The 17,973-nt window shown below is 41.1% G+C and overlaps 1 protein-coding gene and 1 long non-coding RNA gene across 3 annotated transcripts in view; one reads left to right on the forward strand and one right to left on the reverse strand.

Moving 5' to 3' along the window:
* syt12 (synaptotagmin XII) overlaps positions 1-17,447 on the forward strand; it is a 28,472-nt gene extending 11,025 nt beyond the window's left edge. Inside the window, exons 2-8 of the mRNA XM_034589243.1 lie at positions 3,369-3,429; positions 4,229-4,422; positions 5,812-6,216; positions 11,737-11,952; positions 12,916-13,036; positions 13,554-13,687; positions 15,478-17,447. Of these exons, the coding sequence (XP_034445134.1) occupies positions 3,384-3,429; positions 4,229-4,422; positions 5,812-6,216; positions 11,737-11,952; positions 12,916-13,036; positions 13,554-13,687; positions 15,478-15,651 (1,290 nt within the window). The 5' untranslated portion in view covers positions 3,369-3,383 and the 3' untranslated portion in view covers positions 15,652-17,447. The remainder of the gene's footprint in view (positions 1-3,368; positions 3,430-4,228; positions 4,423-5,811; positions 6,217-11,736; positions 11,953-12,915; positions 13,037-13,553; positions 13,688-15,477) is intronic.
* On the reverse strand, positions 9,860-15,552 carry LOC117763815. 2 transcript variants are annotated; one of them, XR_004614218.1, is made up of 3 exons: positions 15,442-15,552; positions 13,532-13,702; positions 9,860-10,851 (listed from the first exon to the last, which is right to left on the reverse strand). It is a non-coding gene; the product is annotated as an uncharacterized LOC117763815 (long non-coding RNA). The 2 variants fall into 2 exon arrangements; XR_004614217.1 differs by lacking the exon at positions 9,860-10,851 and adding an exon at positions 12,876-13,005.
* Positions 17,448-17,973: the final 526 nt, after the last annotated feature.

Raw genomic sequence — 17,973 nt, forward strand, 5'->3', positions numbered from 1 at the left:
TAAATAAATGTAAATCCACATATTTGTTTGGGATCATCAATATTATTTTGGGATTTATGGATTATTGCAGCTGTTTTTCATCTGTAGTCCCTGAACAGATGTTACAAAGTCATCATCAGTGCGACACAACATAGAAATTGGATGACAAATTGGTGTGTGGCTGATCTTTATTTGTAATCTCTAGTGCCTGAATGTTGAGATTTCAAGAGCATCAAATGTAATTCAGAAGCAGACAAGGTCTTAACACAGACAATATCAAAGTACTGTTATTCGATAAATTCTAAAGACAACTGTTGGAGTGGATGAAGTGGAACTTGAGTTTGGCTACATCCATGCTACAATGTTTTTATTTTAAAGTGGCATTTTCAAACTAAAACTGTCTCTTGTGTTTTGGCTCCGAATCTGTTTTCATCCCTGTCCACACCAACACACCCGGAAACACATATCGCCTGACTGCTCACACACACTTGATATGTGTATGTCGGTGTAAACAGGAAGCACGTGGTTGTAAGTTGCAGAAAGAGCTATAGGCTACAAACAAGAAGGAGCAATGGCGATTAAAGTAAAATGCAGACAGGGTCAGCCAAGCCGAGGCTGGTGCCAGTTGTGATTGGGTCATGTGACAGGAGCCTGATGAATCAGCGAAGGTTGCAGCGTGACGGAAAAGACCCAATCAGCAAACGTGTGTGAGTGTTTACATCATCGTTTCCAAACATCTTTGTTTGCCCGTCCAGACCAAAACGCAGCCGCGCACTTTTCAAACTAAAACGGGGCCAGCAGCGATTCAAAACTTCTCAGTTTTAATGTCTCTAAAACTCTGGAGTGCAGTGTCTGTAGCAGAGTTAATGCATTTTTAAAAGAAAACTGGGTAGTATGGATGTAGCCGAGGACTAACAGCCTCGTGGGTTTATGTCAGACATAAAAGCTTGGGAACCACTGTGTGGGAAGATAACCGCATCTTTATGACTTCCAAATTCTGTAAATCCACAGGCATCGCATTCAGATTAACAGACTTTACAAAGCTGAAGTGTCCAAACAAAATGTGTGTGCCTCCTTGTTTTCAAATGTATTTCTATTTCAGGCAACTTGGACTTGATGTTGGTGTTGAACCCACTGAGGCTCCAGAGCGCCCACGCTAATTATTTACTAAATCTGTCAGACATTGTCTTACTCACTCTCTCTCTACTATCGTCCCTCCCCTCTCCCTTGTAAGCTTCCTCCGGACCTCCTCTACACTCGTATGTTACCTCGAGCAGGGCCGAGCTGATCCGAGCCGTGCTGAGCAAGCGGGTGGAGCGCGGGGGGGGGGTGACCAGAGCTTCCCTCTCTGCCACAGATTCCCCCATGCTTTGCTAATGGCACATCAGCAGCTGTCAATGGGCCCTGCACTGCGTCAGCTACTTTAATTGGCCTGCTTGGCTGTAGTCTGCAAAGCGCTCAGCAGAATTGAGTGAACACCACCCCCCCACCCCACACACACACACACACACACACACACACACACACACACGCACACACACTGCTTTCTCTATATCATTAGTATAATGCTCCAGTTTTCCCCGAGCTGCTGAGATATGTGGAGATTCCTCTGAGTGGGGGAAGGAGGAGGGGAGGAATGAGTCACCCGCCAGCGAGCGTCTTTTTTGTTTTTCAGTTAGTGGAGGCAGAGAGAGGGGTGCAGGGGCATGTTGTTCTCCTCTGTCTCTGCAATAGAAAACTGCTATTTCATGGGAACGAAACCTGAATTGATTTCTTATTGTGAACTAAACAAACCAAACGGCTGCATGAGCATCAAGTACAATCACAGTGAGTTCATACTGAATCACTGCCTCTACTATAGTCTACTGTGACCTCAAATGCAAAATACAATTTCTCAATTCATTTTCATTTCATCTATTCAAAAACATTATTTTTTCCCCAGCCATGTCCAAGACCTAAAAACCTAAAGACCTCTGGACTCTGGTGAGACAGTTGTGTGACCCGTGTGCCAGAAACCTTGATGTAGTTGAGGAATGTCGAACCTAATTCATTAATTGATTTTTTTTTAAAAAGGCCTCTTATCATATTCCAGCTTGCAACTACACCATCTTTAATATTTTTACAAAAACTATTTAATAACTTGTAGTTACCTTCATTCTTTTTCCCTTAGTATGAATAATCATGTGTTTTTGGCTTCTCTAACCCAGGAGGATTTGAGTTATAATACCGAGTCCCCATTTCTTTATTTGAGTTAGGATGCTAGAAAGATAAGAACCGGAGGAAAGTACATAATGTCTCAGCAAGAGAACACTCTGACTTCTTTGGAGACATCTTGAGGAGACACAACAATGGACGAGCCAAGGTTCAGATATTTGTCAGATTTGGTGATGGCAATACGACTGTATACTTGTTAACCTTCTGTCCGTCTGGTCTCCCTGATGCATCTGGTATTGATGGTACTTCTGCTGAAGATGTAATCCGTCTGTAGAAAAAACATAATTCCTTCCCCCTGCAAGATTTCCCCCATTGTTGGTTCATGACTGAAACACAACATATTGTTTTCTTATATGAGCTTCTATAATCTTCCTGACATCAACTTCTTGTGGTTTAACAAATACCGGGTGTTCTCTCCAATAAGTGATGGTGGAACCATATTTACACAGCTATAGTGTATCAGAACTTCTCAGGGTGTGTGTCAAGGTGAAAGTCTGAGCAAACATAGTCTGACTTTAACCCTGGAGGCTGCGTTTCACATTGTCCTCCCACCATCAGCTAAGACTGGATTATTTTAACCACGACATCCTGACCAGTAAAAACACTGGGCTGCAAAGCAGTGGACCTGGATCTGAGCAGCACTTTAAATAATGCTTCTTGATAAATCGTTGGTTGAAATAAACATCTGAATGTTTGCCCTCTGTTGGTCCCTGTGTAGAAATGTTAAAATGTATCATGAGCCCTGACCTTCCTTGTTATGCATGCCTGTCAATGTGCATGTACCCTGTTCATGTACATGTATTTTATCTCGAACCTTGCAATGGATGACAGGAGCTGCTAGTGTCCCATGGTGCATTCTGGCCCTGCGGCTCAGAGCAGGTTAAATCAACATGGTTATTCTGATTCATGTTGAAGGGAAACGATTCAGATCTGGATGTTACAAGATGATTTTTCATGTCTTTAATAAAAAGCTCCTTCAGTTTTATTTTCAATATATTTTAGAGGAAAATTAGCTCAAACTTTATTCTGCATGATCACACAAATTGCCATTTTGAGTGAAGTCTATAATTTTCTTTGACACATTTCCCATGTTGTCCCTTGTCAGATTTTGCTCTGTTACAGCCTTTGACATTAAAGCCACTTGAACAGATTATCGTCTGGATGTTTTTTTGCAGGCTGGCTGCAGCACCATGTCCTCGGCTCAAAGTGGCGATATATCAGGCTACCATCAGAGCGGTGAGTGGACAGCGCTGCACGTCACACACAGTTTCCAGCACAGCCCTGATCTCTGCATGAATCCCTGTGTCGATGAATGCTTGTCAGTTATGTTTTTTACCCACGCTGTTGGGTGTGTGTGTGTGTGTGTGTGTGTGTGTGTGTGTGTGTGTGTGTGTGTGTGTGTGTGTGTGTGTGTGTGTGTGTGTGTGTCTGTGTGTGTGTGTGTGTCTGTGTCTGCTCTCGGGTTTATTTGACAGCTGGTGTCGCCCTTAAACGCAAGATTTACAACTCCTCTGTCCTCATCTGTTGCTGAAGGCCGTCGGTGTTACAAAACATTTGGACTTGCCCCATAATTGACTTATCTCTGGTGTTTGAAAGTGGAGATAAAGCTGTCAGAGTGCCCCCACAGATGCAATTCATCTGGAGGAAGGCGGCTCAGTACGAGCCTCCTCTTCAATGTAACGTGAGAAACTCTGACGTTGAATTCAGAGCAGCGTTCCAATTTGTCTCTCAGGTTTTTTTCCAAACCATTATCTGATTGACATTACACTTTTTAAACCTGACGATCACCTAAAGCCACAACTCACTGCTAAATGAGGAGTCTCGACACAAGCGGCTGAGCTCAGTGACTGTGAGCTTGTTAAGACTCCTGCTGGTCTTGACATAAAAAGCCTTTTCTAAACAATCTTTACTGTGCTCAGTGATCAAACTCTGCCCATAAATACAGACACGGTTATGACGCCAAGCTGTAAGATGCATGTCGCTGATGAAATGGAAACGCATAAGGAGAGATGGCAGCTCGTTCTGTCTGTTTCAGTGGTGCGTAACCCGCCCGGCTGGGAGGTGGGCATCTACCTGGTGGGCTTCCTCGTGCTGCTGGGTGTGGCTGGGCTCAACATCTGGAAGCTGTGGAAGTCTGGCACCTTCCCCACGCCGTCGCCCTTCCCCAACTTCGACTATCGGTACCTGCAAGAGAAATATGGAACTTCCTTCTCAGAAGTCAGACAAAAGGTACGGGTACTTGTACCTTTTGTAAGATGTACTTACATAGAAATACACATATAGCTGTATGGACGAGGACAACAACAACAACAACAACAAAAGATGTTAAAGAAAGGTAAAAAGATGTGAAAAGAAAGTAGGAGAATATACAATATAGTAGAAAGACTAATGACCAACCCCATGAAATTATACACCATGAGTGTATGTACACAAGTCAACTGGGTCTGTATGTTGTCAGTGTTGTGCACAAAAGATGCCGTGTATGTCTAAAAGCAGGGAGCTGAGGGGTTTTGTGAAGTTGGGGTTTCATCACCTGGATCTGTGATGAACAGACATGTCTGCAAGGTCTTCTTTCTGAGGTGCAGCAGCTGGTTTGTGAAAGCTTCCTGTGGCTGAAGGTTCAAATTCACTTCAGCACCACCTTCAGAGTCTTGGCCCTCAATATCCGTAGGATATGATAACAAGTGTAAAATAAAGTAGTTTCAGAGACACGGAAACCGCGACATTACTTCAACAAAAGGACAATTTCATACAATTGAGGTAAAGCTAATAAGAAGAATTTATTTTCAGCTCTCCCAGCCATATGGAGCTCTATATAGAGTTTCAGCTGTCAATCATGACGTTTTATTCCGTTTTAATTGCGACCAATAACTAATTAAAACCAAACTTAGAAAAAATAGCACATAACGCTAATAATACTAACAAACCTCAAATGACAGAAACTGACTTTGTGAAAAATGTATTTGACATGTCCCCTCACATAGAGGAAGCAGGGTTTCTGACCTATGCTGCAGCCAACCATCAGGGGGCGGTCAAGATGTTTTGACCAACACTGTTCTGTTTTGTTAACTTGCTGCTTTCATTGTGTTGCTTTTGGCCAACACCTGATATACTCCACACCTACTCAGCACAAAGACACAACAAGATGGTGGACATAGTGCAGCATGTACAAGCTGAAGAGTCAGATTTTGCCCACGAGAGTCGGTACAGACCCAGATAAATGAGTTATTGCAGGTTTATTGTTAATAAAGAAGTGGCCTTGTTGAGCTCATAGTGCAGAACAGACAGCATTGACCTTACTGAACTTACTAATAAAACCAGCATATAAGTCAAATTGAAGTTTGAAGATGACAAGTTGTTTGCCTACTAAGTCCTACGTTTTAAACACATGGTAAAATGTTTTTGGAGCTGAGGAAAAAAAACCTCACTTGACTACATTTTAGTGTCTTGTTATGAAATGGTCTGAATTACAAAAATAACAACAACAAAAACAAAACCATTCAACCATGCAGCCTAACTTCTCACTGAAATATGATCCAGTTGCAGACAAGCAGAGAAGGTAACAGGAAGTTTTTGATTTCCACACCCCCCCTAACTTTAAAATGTTTTTTGGTCCAGAGAGTGGCGGCCAACAACCACCGGAGGACCTCCACCACCTCCAGCCGAAAACCCAGCCTGGCCCTCGGTGAAACCCCGGATTGCTTCAGGGACCTGGGCCACCTGGAGCTGATGAGCAGGGAGCTGGACCCGACCGGCATGGCCCAACTCAACCGCTCCATCTCCACCGACTCGCTCAGCTCCATCTCCTCCATCGCCAACAACTTCGGCCACGACTATACGGTGGGCCAGTTGGAGGTGACGCTGGAGTTTGAACCGCCCAGGCAGCCGGGCCAGGGGATGGGGATGCTCCACATCACCCTGCACCAGGGGAAGGACCTGCTGGAGAAGGAGGAGGGAGACTTCCCTGGCTGCTTCATCAGAGTCTCCCTGGGGCCAGAGGAGCAAAATGTGGGAGTCACACGGGTGAGGAGGTGGTTTTGTTCTTGTCTTTTTGTGTTTATATGTGATGTCTTCAAAATTATAAGAAAAAAAATCTGTAAGTAATACAATTGTTTCTCTTAGAAATTGACCTTAGAAATAGTCACAATCAAAAAATGACTTTCAACCACATTGATTCATCTGAATATGACACACGTTAGAAAATGTTTCCTGTGTTTCCTGGTGGATATAACCGTCCATGCATCAGTTATAAAGTTATATGGGTTATAAGTTAGTTATGGAATATAGGTAATAATAAGGTAAGGCACCCAATGGAGAGTTTGGCCACTCTATAGATCAGTGTTAGTTGGTATCAAGCATGTGTACAGTGACATACACATGCATGTGGGTGATACAACACAGATACCACACAGATTTCCGCCAATGGTTTTAAACTGTTACAGTGACGTGCAGATGGCGGTAACACACAAGTAATATTCACCAGCAGGATTTAGAGAGATATGAGAAGAAGAAGACTGCTGGTGTTTAAATAATCAGCTTTGCAAGTGTTTTATGTCGAAAATCAATTCAGCTCATTTGTTAGACCTCAAGGATTCACATAATGTATTGTGGTGGCAAACACTGAATGTAAAAGTAAGTTATGTTTGAATAAATATCCACAGGGCACCTTTAAAGGGAAGTTCCTCACAGCTGGACTGACACTGTCTGTGTCTTAGGGCTGCAACGTATCATATTTGGATTATTGTATTATAGTGACGATAAGAGTTGTATTGAAGTTGGTGCTGCCGTTGCAAGGAGCAGATCACTTTCTGTTATATCAACTTGATCATAACAGTATAAAGTGATTTTCACCAATAACACAGATAAAGAATCATAGGACCTGTTCAGATCACATGGGACAGATGTCTGAGTTTGGCTGTTAAGCACTAGCAACATGGCTAGAGCCGTAAATAACTCCTTTCTATGGTAAAGGCAAAGTAAAGCACCTGGTTGTGTAAATAAGTGGTTAGGTTTTGTTTTTTACAGATCTTACCGTCCCCATCAGTCTCCTTACCGTGCCTCTCCATGTGCCTGACGTCAGGGATGTGCATGAGATTGATCTTTGTCGATGTTCAACGACTAGTCCGGCAATTTAGTGATAAGCCAATTTAGTGAATGTCAAGTTCACTTTGGTTTTACCTTGGTTTCTAACACTCGCTGTCTCTCTTTTGCCAGGGTTCTTTTAATTTTGCCGGTTTCCACAGTTACTGTAGTTGTTCCACCCTGCGCCGTTTCTACAAACTGTGGAATGCTCCTGTTTTAGTTGCACAATGGCCTTTATTGTCCCATTATCTTTCTTGCAGGGTGGCAGACAGAAGTGCATAGAGAAATCGAAATCTTTTCAGTGTGGTTTAAAGTGGTGCACTGGCATTTGTCAAACCTGGAGCCAAAAAAGTGACAGTAGCCCTGAGCCCCAAAGGAAACAGAAAAACACTCACTTTTGAGAATCGGTTATTTGGACAAATGCCTCCAGCAGTTTATCTAATTGTCAAAATTGATCAACTAATAAATCTTAGCACCTTTCAGCACTGTATGTGTTTTTCTAAGCGTTACAGCATTTTTAAAGATAGATGGATTTATGTTAATGTCAAGTAAAGGCAATCCAATTTATACAGTGAATCTTCATATGAGGGACTTCCAACACATCCCCCATAGACAAGCAGACTTCCTATAGTGAAGGTGGAAACGAAAGAAACAGCTTCTCAGACAGGAAATCTGCAGTTAAGCCGTAGTGATTGAACTTCGACAAAAGGACTGAAGACAGTCGCGTCTGAAACATTCTCCCTCGTGGTGAAGCTTCGGCTCGATTGAACTGTGGTTAAGATTTTAGCCCTGGGTGAAGTTTCGACAGCGATACGTCCCGCGAGACTTGATCCTGCAGCTCGATGAGCCCAATCCTCTCCTGTCTGACACGAGAGCCTGTTTCATGTGGTTGAGCAGTGAGGCCCCCTGGGGGCTGAATGTACAAAGCGATGTAAATTTTGTTGAAGATTTTACCTTCATCTGGAGTGCATGTGATGAACTCTCAGTGGTTTGAGATGGAACATTTTAGGTTATAATGATCGGATGTGTTTTGTTCAAAGTTTAAAATGAGCAATGCTGCAGGACACAACATAGATGAGTTTAGATTAGATAATAGTGTTGGCTGATATAACGATATATTCACTATGAGACAGTTTCAGATTTTTCCTCCATAATATCCTGTTAATACCTCTGGATGTATAATTAGGCTCCGTGGACAGTTCTTCAAGTCAATGAACCACATACTGTGATGAAGTGCATTGATTTTTCTGGAATCTTATTTTCTGAATTTGTGAAAAACAGATATTTCTGTCTGTTTCTTATATAATATTTATCCCTGAAAATATGTGAGTATGTATATGTATATGTATATATATATATATATATATATATATATCAGTATATACATTCTGACATGTAGATATTTTGAAATTTAGGATGTTGCACACATTGAATGTGTGCAAAATAAGATAAAAGATGAACATAATCAAAATCAAAATACTCACTGGAACTGAGTTCATATTTCTTTATCTTCAGTTAAATATATTTTTTTAAACACTCAAGTTTAGAATAGCATTTTAATTATATTTTATTTTATTTACATTTGTTATTTTACTTTGGTATTAAAGAGCATCTTTTTAAAGCTAATATCTTTATTTTATTGCTCTGTAAATCAGTTTTAAACATTATTTATTGAGAATTTATCCATCTTCTAATTATTATTATTATAATTATTACGTAATGATTTACCAATCAAGTCCAAACATTAAAGTTACAATCTCATAACTTTTACAATAAAAAATGTATTTAAATTGAAAATGTACTTTCATTATTTTCATATGTGTTCTTATTTCTTTATCACGCATATCTTTTAAAGTTTTAAAAGATATAAAAGCTATTATCTTAATTGTTACATTTTCTACTGAACCAATTTCCTAAAGTGCTCTTCTGTACGGTGGAGTGACTGTGAGGAAAAGAACAGAGCGTCACTCCTCCATCTGCTCCACCTGCCGCTGGCCTCCTGCTCTCGGCTCCACGCTGCCAGAGCTTTCTCTGATTCCTGCCTGGCTGTGCTGTGGGTTGACGGCGCCTCGTGTGTGTGTGCCTGTCGCTTTGTACAGTTTGTGCAGGGCTGACAGGGACAGACACACACACTCATCGGGGCTCCGCTCACCTGAGCATGTTGATGGTAACACTGGGTGTAATAAGAAAGGGAAGCAGCCTCTCTCACTGGCTCTCTCTTTAATGCTGACGACCAAAGGAAATGCTTACATCAGCTCCACTCGCCCTGCTGGTCAAGCCAGCTTTTTTTTTTCTTTCCCTCTCTCTGCCTTTGTTTTCTTGTGCTCTCTCTCTCGCTCACTTTCACCCCCAGCTCCTCGGTTTTTTCCTTTCACTCACCTTTCCTTTCTCATTTTCACCCTCATCCCCTTTTCTTCCTTCTCATTTATTTGCTGTCACTGCTTCTTGATTTTGTTTTGCCTGTAATAATGCTCATGCCAGTCTTCATTCTCTCTGTCGCTGTCTCCTGTGGAAATCACGCTCCCATCTTCACACACATGCCATCCTCTCTCTCTCTCTCTCTCTCTCTCTCTCTCTCTCTCACTCTCTTTCTCTCTATTTTCATTGCCTCATTTTCACCACACACATCACCTTTGTTATCCCCCTGGCGATAGGGCGAATAATGAAGACAGACAGTCTCATATTATGGAAGGAGCGAGAGATACCTCTTTGGATGCTTTATATCTTCATGTACATACTGTATTTGCACAGCAGCAGCAGCAGCAGGGCCCTATACCGGATGCTGTAGGTGTTGGATGTATGATTGTGTTGATATTCAGACGTTTTATATGAGGTGCAAACCAAGGTCGGCCTCACACAGGCTCATTTGTGGATACTGTACTCTGAATTCACAACTCTCCTTCAGTTCAGGCAGATATTATTTTCCTATTCATCAATAACATCTTCCGGTGACCTTGCATCGCAGCAGCTTTTGTTCGTGTGTAAATTATCAGAAAGATTCCTCCTTGTATTTCACACTTCAAGAATATACACTGGTGTGAGAAAAAAAAAATGCTATTATTAAATCCTCTCCCCTCTACGCATGTACTAGTTGCCTGGTAACTTCCCTCCGCTTTGAAAGCCCCCCTGTTTCCACGTGGGCTTCAGCATCTGATGGTTGAACTCAGCATCAGACACCAAATTGGTGTTGGTCACTGTGGCTGAATAACTGAGTCTCTCACTTGTATCTGTAGGAGTCATGGTGTGCTCTGCTGGTCAAACTGCCGTCAGACTGGGGTTTTTTCATTGTAAAAATAGCAACAGTGACTTGTGACGTGATTCTGCTTGGTTTTGATGTGGGCTGCTGAAAAAAAACACACAAGATGTTACTTATGCCTCACAAATGAGGATATGGCAGGAAAAGTGAAGGAATAGTTTTGGGAATCCCAAATGCAAATATAATGAATGTACATATAACATATGTCTTCCCTGTTGTAGTTTCAAGCCATTTGGTCAATGATTCCAGGTTTTCAGCTAATACATCAAGCTTTGCTGTCATTGCAAAGAAGAAGCTCCAAAGACAGTTTGGCATCAAGCCTGAAAGTGCAAACGGTAGCTAAGTGCATTAGGGTGAGATGTGCACAGAATGAACACTGAGCCGATATGGAGTATATGTGCTATTAAATTGATGTAACTTTAATATTAGTTGGAACACTCTACGGATTTCCTCTGAGATACCTGACAATGACCGTCCATAGCACACACTGCCAAGAGTGTTATAGGGACTATTTCTTTAGGAGAGAGTAGTTCAGAACCAAAAAATATGAAAGTTCACCTTCACTGTTTGGGAATCGGCAGATTTTAACACCTCGAGCCACATGGAGTTAGGTGATATAGAATACTTTGTTGTTGTTTTTTTGGTAAAGTAGTTGAAGATGATACAGTACACATTTAATCGTACATTTGGTTTCAGGGCAGCGTCTTCTCCTCCTCTTTTTATTTTTTACATGTATTGTACTGTATGCTGTCAGCCCTGAGTGTAGGTTACACCGTAGGTATCCAAGCATCCTCTTCTCTCCACTTCGAAATGACCATTTCTTTTTTTTAAGTTGTCTTAAAAAACTACCTGCAGACCTGCTTTCTTTGGGGTCGTCTGTATGTGATACCTTGGTGATGGATTCATTCAGCCTGCTTGAACCAGAGGTTTTTCCACAGTTGAGTGAGTTATCATGTCATAAATAGAAAGTGTATTGTCCTTGTGTGGCTCTGAGTGAGTCAGGGAGAGGATGAGGAGAGGAGCATATGTTACAGCCTACACCACATCTTTTCTTAGAAACTTGTTTGATTCATCTCGAAAACAACAAGACATTTTGTGCTTGTGGTTTTGGTTCCTCTGTGTTTACGTTATGTGTTTTCGACCTATGAGGGCCTGGTCCAGCCATTGTTATGAATTACAGTCCAACATTTCTCTGCCTCCCACAGGTCCAGACCAATGCATTCACCGTGATTTTTGTCGAGCGCTTCTCCATCCCCATGGAATCGTCCAATTTGGATGAGTACAGCCTGCTATTCGCCGCGTTTGGCATCGACGCTGACGAGAGGAACATCAGCGCAGGAGTGGCAGATCTCAAGCTGTCAGACCTGGACCTGTCCATCAGACCCTTCAACGCGTGGCTCTACCTTCAAGATGTCAATAAGGTGAATTTCAATACTGACATGTGTCATAATGTGTAAGTTGATATGACACAAGGAAAGACAGAAGTATGGGTTTTAAAGTACGACCACGTCATTTGAACGTGTCTAAATGCTGTCTTCATTGCAATGTGTTGGAAGGCAAAGTGGTGTCTGAGACCCCCTGCTGGACATTCAGACAAACTACATGTCAGATAGAATAAATAGCGACAAGACTTACCTGCACAATGTAATGCAGAACTGATGTGATTGGTGATGACGTCAGTTATAATAAAAAGCCTATTTCATTGAAACACTTTTATGCTATCGGCATCGAAAAACGTGTGACAGGTATATAACACAGGTATATAAGATTGGAGGTTACCATGGTAACAATACTGAGTGATTTAAAAAAACGAATATGTAAGTTTAAAAAGTTTAACAAATTTCCCATGTATAAATATATATGTGTGTACACTGAACCTAAAATTTAAATATCAAGAATATTGACCAGTACAGGGAAGAGAGTGTGCCTCTGGAATAGTTATTGGCTTTTACCATGTTTAATTCTAATCAACTAAATGGGTCGAGCATATTTAAAAGGCTGTAACTTTGTTGATTGCCATTAACTGATGCACAGTAAAACAATAAAAGGTCCTTAAATCTAGCAATTATTATTTTTATATCCATATTTTCTCTTATAGTGATTAATTATCAATTGGATATTAAAATGGAATCAAACATGTTGAAAAGGTTTTAGATATTACATATGTTGGCCTCACGTTACATTTTAAATTATTGTCCCATTTAAAAATGTGCAGTTTCCCGGGATGTGATTGCTTTAGTTTAAATATTTCATCTGAATATACAGTATGTTAGCAGTATTTCACCTAAAAGCACTGAACTCTGATTGGTCAGACCCCTGCGAACACATGTCACTCATCCTGTGTTATATGACATGTGTTGCCGTGTTCTGCTTTGACTCCACAGGCTGTAGATGCAGTCGGCGAGATCCTCTTGTCTCTCAGCTATTTGCCCACAGCAGAGCGCCTCACTGTGGTTGTGGCCAAGTGCAAGAACCTAGTGTGGACCAACGGCAAGAACACAGCAGGTCAGGGACCTTCATCTGTTGGCTGTAGTGTATGTGTGTGTCTGTACTTTATTGGTCTATCTTATCTCCCTCAGTGTTTGAACTATGCACTGTACACATCTATCCGTCTCTCTGCCTTAAAATCTGTCGTTTCAAAGTGACTCATCTCACCACTGAACAAAACACGTATTGACTCAGTAATAACAGACTCGTAATGTCCACTCGGAGAAGATTCTCTTATTATTCAGAGAGGCAGATGGGATTCAATTGACTTGTTCATCACATTAAACGTCCACATAAGTGCCGCTTTAACATTGCACTGATAAAGGTCACTTACTGAAACAATGTCGTTATCATCCACTGAGCTAACAGCGTGTACAGGACTGTGCTTCTAATTGATCCCATCATAGTCTGTTGCACTGACTAAGAACTGTGTGAGGGGGTGTTGTATATTAACGTGTGTGTGTGTGTGTTTATGTTGGGTTTTAGAGGCCTGACACGCGGATGTAATCTTACCTTCACTCATTCTCATTGTCAGATCCGTTCGTCAAAGTTTATCTCCTGCAAGACGGCAGGAAGATCAGCAAGAAGAAGACGTCCACCAAAAGGGACGACACAAACCCCATCTTCAACGAAGCCATGATCTTCTCTGTGCCGTCCCTCGTCCTGCAGGTGACACTTCAGACTCTTGCTGAGGAAACGATGAGATGAAAACTGTTATATCCAAACAGGAGATTTATGTAAAAGAAAATGATAAGAGAGATGAAATGTGATACATGTGTGATTAAATAACCCTAACCCTTAAAGCTCCTACAAGGAACTTTTCATTTTGGTCGATTGTGGTGCCTCTGTGGACAAAAGCAGTAGTGTTTCCGCTTAACTTGTTTTTACCATACTTGGCTGCAGTATGGGAAAAAAACCACTCCCAGTTGTAACCTTATCTGACCAAAACACATGTGGGAGCGCACACACAAAATACTCAACATATTCATATAAAGATACAGAAAATATGAACCCATTCGTCAGAAAAGACAATCTTCTAACAATATTAGAACTGGTTCAACATAATCATTGAATTTTAAACACCGGTACTAGAAACCCATCCATCCTCTTATAGTGGGTAAATGGAACATCCCACCTGAGAGTCGTTCAATGTATAAGGGCCTAAAGTTGGCTGGAATATCAAACCACATCATTACACAACAGGATGCATAGTGATGAGGTAATGTATCCTAATTCTCATTCTGATCTCATGCATCTTGTTTGTAAGAGACAAGGCAAGGAACAGACTTGAGAGCCTGAACATGGGCATTTCCAGCCTGAATTCAGTAAATCGTTGCAGCAGTATCTCTAGCCACAGTACTTATACTACTAAAGCAACAAAAAGAACATAAACAGGAAACAGATCCCATCAGCTTCACTCTCAGCGAGGCTAAAAGAGTCATTAAAAGCTTCCTGTTGTGTAACATGTGCTTTGCAAAGTCTTTAGAAAATGAGCCAAACATTATCAAATTAAATGTCAATAAAATGTGATGTGATTAAAACAGATGTGCGCTTGCTGCTGACAATTATAACATCTTTAATGGATAGAATGATTTTACAATATCTACAATTATAAATACTCACACCTCTGTTCAGGTCTTATTTTTATTGGACTAAACCTAAATATTGTAAAAGTATTGGGTGTTTTCTATGTTTATGTGTACTAGTCTCTTGTGGCCTCACAAAAGATTTCCTGGTTAGAGTTTTGAGCTAAATGTCAGTGTCACACAGTGTTTACATGCTGATGGAGGTATAATGTTCACCATGTTCAGCATATTGATTTAGCATGAAGCTGACTGGACTGTTTTACAGGTAATTGGTCATAATGAAAACTATTTAAGGGATAAGGGATCACTTAAGTTATTAAAAATTACCAGTGGTGGATTTTTCTAAATCTGGGGCCATAAAGGGGCCAATTATATGTCATGGGGAACTTGGGGGGGTCAATCAGATTTCAGTTGGGGTCAATGCCCCCCTGGCCCCACCCCTGGATCCGCCCCTGCCATTCATCCTCAGGGGAAATGAACGTGTGTTTACCAAATGTCACAGCAATCCAGTAGCTGACTGACTTCAAGACTGACAATACCATCCCTAGAATAATATTAAAAAAATAACAATGACAAACTCATTAAAATCTTCCTGCAGTATAACATGTGCCCCTTAAAGACTTCGATTAATTTATAAAAATGTTTAAAGCACAAAAAAATGTAATTGCTCTGACACTTTTTTTTGGAAAATGAGCCAAACAGTAATAAAATTAAATGTTGTGAATAAGAAGGTGATGAGGTTAAAATGCCAAAGCAGTAAAAGCAGCAAATGCTGTTATTGCTCATGTCCATTTAACTGATTCCCTGCTGTAAAAAAGGATGCTGAGTCATGCTTACATAGCAGGTTGTGTAACCATGTTGTGCTGTTTGCAGGAGCTGTCGCTGAGGGTGACGGTGGCCGAGTCCACAGACGACGGTCGGGGGGAGAACCTGGGTCACGTGATCATCGGTCCTGAGGCCAGCGGGATGGGGATCACCCACTGGAACCAGATGCTGGCCACTCTGAGGAAACCCGTGTCCATGTGGCACCCCCTGCGCAGGATCTAGTCCCCATCTGCCCTTTTACACACCAGACCTGTTTCAAGTTAAAACACTCGCTTCTTCATCGTCTCCCCCCCTCATGCGGTGCCCTGCTCGAATCTGTGTCGGGAGATAAGAGTTTATTCTGTGGCCCACAGGAGAATACTGTGTGTGGCTTATGTCTCTCTTGTGGCGTTTTTTCTGATATGTAAGAAGTTGGAGTAAACACCTTACATTCATATAAAGGGGGGGAAGCTGAAAAGCAAGTGTTTGACCCTGAACTGGGTGTATCTGGGTGCATAGGGATCAATTATACATTTAAATCCTGTCTTTATTATTTGGCTTCATCCTGGCTCAGATGCACTATGGCAGAGGGTGGTGTTTGGCAGGGAGAAGTCAACCCAAACTAATCCTGTACTCCCTACATTAGCAAGTCCCCCCTTTGGTTTGAGAACTGGCCTGAATCCCCCATTCATTCTTAAATATCTCGATCAGAAACGTCAGTGTGGAGTTTAATGGCGAGTTCTAATTCAGAAAAAGGTGACCACGCCATACGCCCTACCCCCTCCACCCTCCTCTCTGCATGGTGCCTACTCTGGTTGTAGCCTATTATAGTTGTCTAGAGAATGAACGGCCGGACGGGAGGGGGGGAGATTGCTTCTCTTTCAGGAAAACTCTCATTTATCTTTTTCGAACCAAGTCATCGATTGGGGCCTGCTCGATGGAGTCCGCTCTATTGGATGTGGTTTGTGTTTGTGTCAACAGTGAGACCGACAAACAGCAGAGGTTTTTGGTATGTTCAGTATTTATTGTGCTTTTAAAAAAATGAAAATAAAAAAAATCTAAATCCAGGTACTCTTATCCAGGTAAAATTATTGTAATTTGTAGCAGTTGTTACAGGGTGGCCAAATCAGATGTACTCAACATATAAATTTCACTTCACATTTGTTCTATTTTTAACCACACTTATGGCAATACTAGTTGCAGAAGCATATTTAACAGTGTAAATAGTACAACAGTCTTCATCATTGCCATTTTCTCCCCTAAATTCTGGGTGCAAGTCATGTTTTTTCATACAATCACACATTCATGAAGTTAATTTACACAACACTGTAATTAACACCAGTATTGTTGCTGATCAATAATGTATTATGATTAAAACACCTCTGGGAATTTAACTTGTGATGTAAAGTATACTAACCCCTTTAAACAGGTTTTAATTTATTTAATGTCAGAGGAAAACACCTTGATAGCTTTTGTCGTAACACCACCTGCAAGCGTTGGTGATTCCTAGGTGAGTGCGGAGCTGGAGCCACTTGGCAGCTTTCAGTTCGAATGGTAATGTGGATTAAAGGTTTTTTTGGGGTTAAAATTTAAGTCTTGTGAAAGTCAGAACATCAAGGTGGATTTTTATCTGTCAGAGACATTCTCTAAAACATTGTGCAATAGTGCTGTTTTGTTGTAACTCTCTGAATGTGAATTATCATGTGGAATATCTGCTAACTCTAAAAGCATCGTCAGCCTCATGCATTGTTTCGACTTTTTTCTTCCAGCAGAACCCACTTCACATTTTTTGGTCGAGCTGCGACCACGTTCCTCACTGTTCAAAAACAACAAACCTGTGGTCATAGAACAGACAATATTTCCTATTGTGCCAAATAATAAAGCAATATTTTCATTTTACAATCTGCATTTGCATTCAACCCAACAGAGCTGTAGCCTACATCAGACCATGCATGAAATTATTTAGCACTTGATGTGAATGTGCCTCAAGAATTCAGTGTATTGTGTGAATGCTGTTTGAAATAAAAGCAGTTCAGCCGTAACACTGACCACTTGTTTATCTTTATTGTAACCTGAGAGGGGGCTAAAAGAAAGATGTCTCACTCTGTCCTTATTTATTCTGTGCCAAAAATGTGTTCTCATATACCATATAACACTATTGTTGTTGTGATATATGGTATATATTTTTAAATATCATCTGTGAAATGCTGTAAGTTCATTTCACATCACAAGCATTGAACCCAGCCCAGTTATACACAGCTGCTCCTATAGAGGCTAGGGATATTTTGATTGAAATGTAATGTGGAGAAAGTATTAATTGAAGCATTTAAAGTGTCACCTTGATTTCAAATTTGTGGCAAATAGGAAGATTTTGTAAAACGTGTAGACAATTGGTCACTCTAAATTACAGCTTGGAATACAGGTAGAAATACGATGACTTGAAATTTATTTTCTAAATTGTTACCCACCTTTGTAGTCAGTAAGTGGCTGTCTACTGTATAAAATACCAAGGTATCTGCAGGTAAATGTGTTCATCTTTACTTAAGCATGTGTTCATAAACACAT

Source organism: Hippoglossus hippoglossus, chromosome 6 (genome assembly GCF_009819705.1).
Source record: "Hippoglossus hippoglossus isolate fHipHip1 chromosome 6, fHipHip1.pri, whole genome shotgun sequence".
NCBI lineage: Eukaryota > Metazoa > Chordata > Actinopteri > Pleuronectiformes > Pleuronectidae > Hippoglossus > Hippoglossus hippoglossus.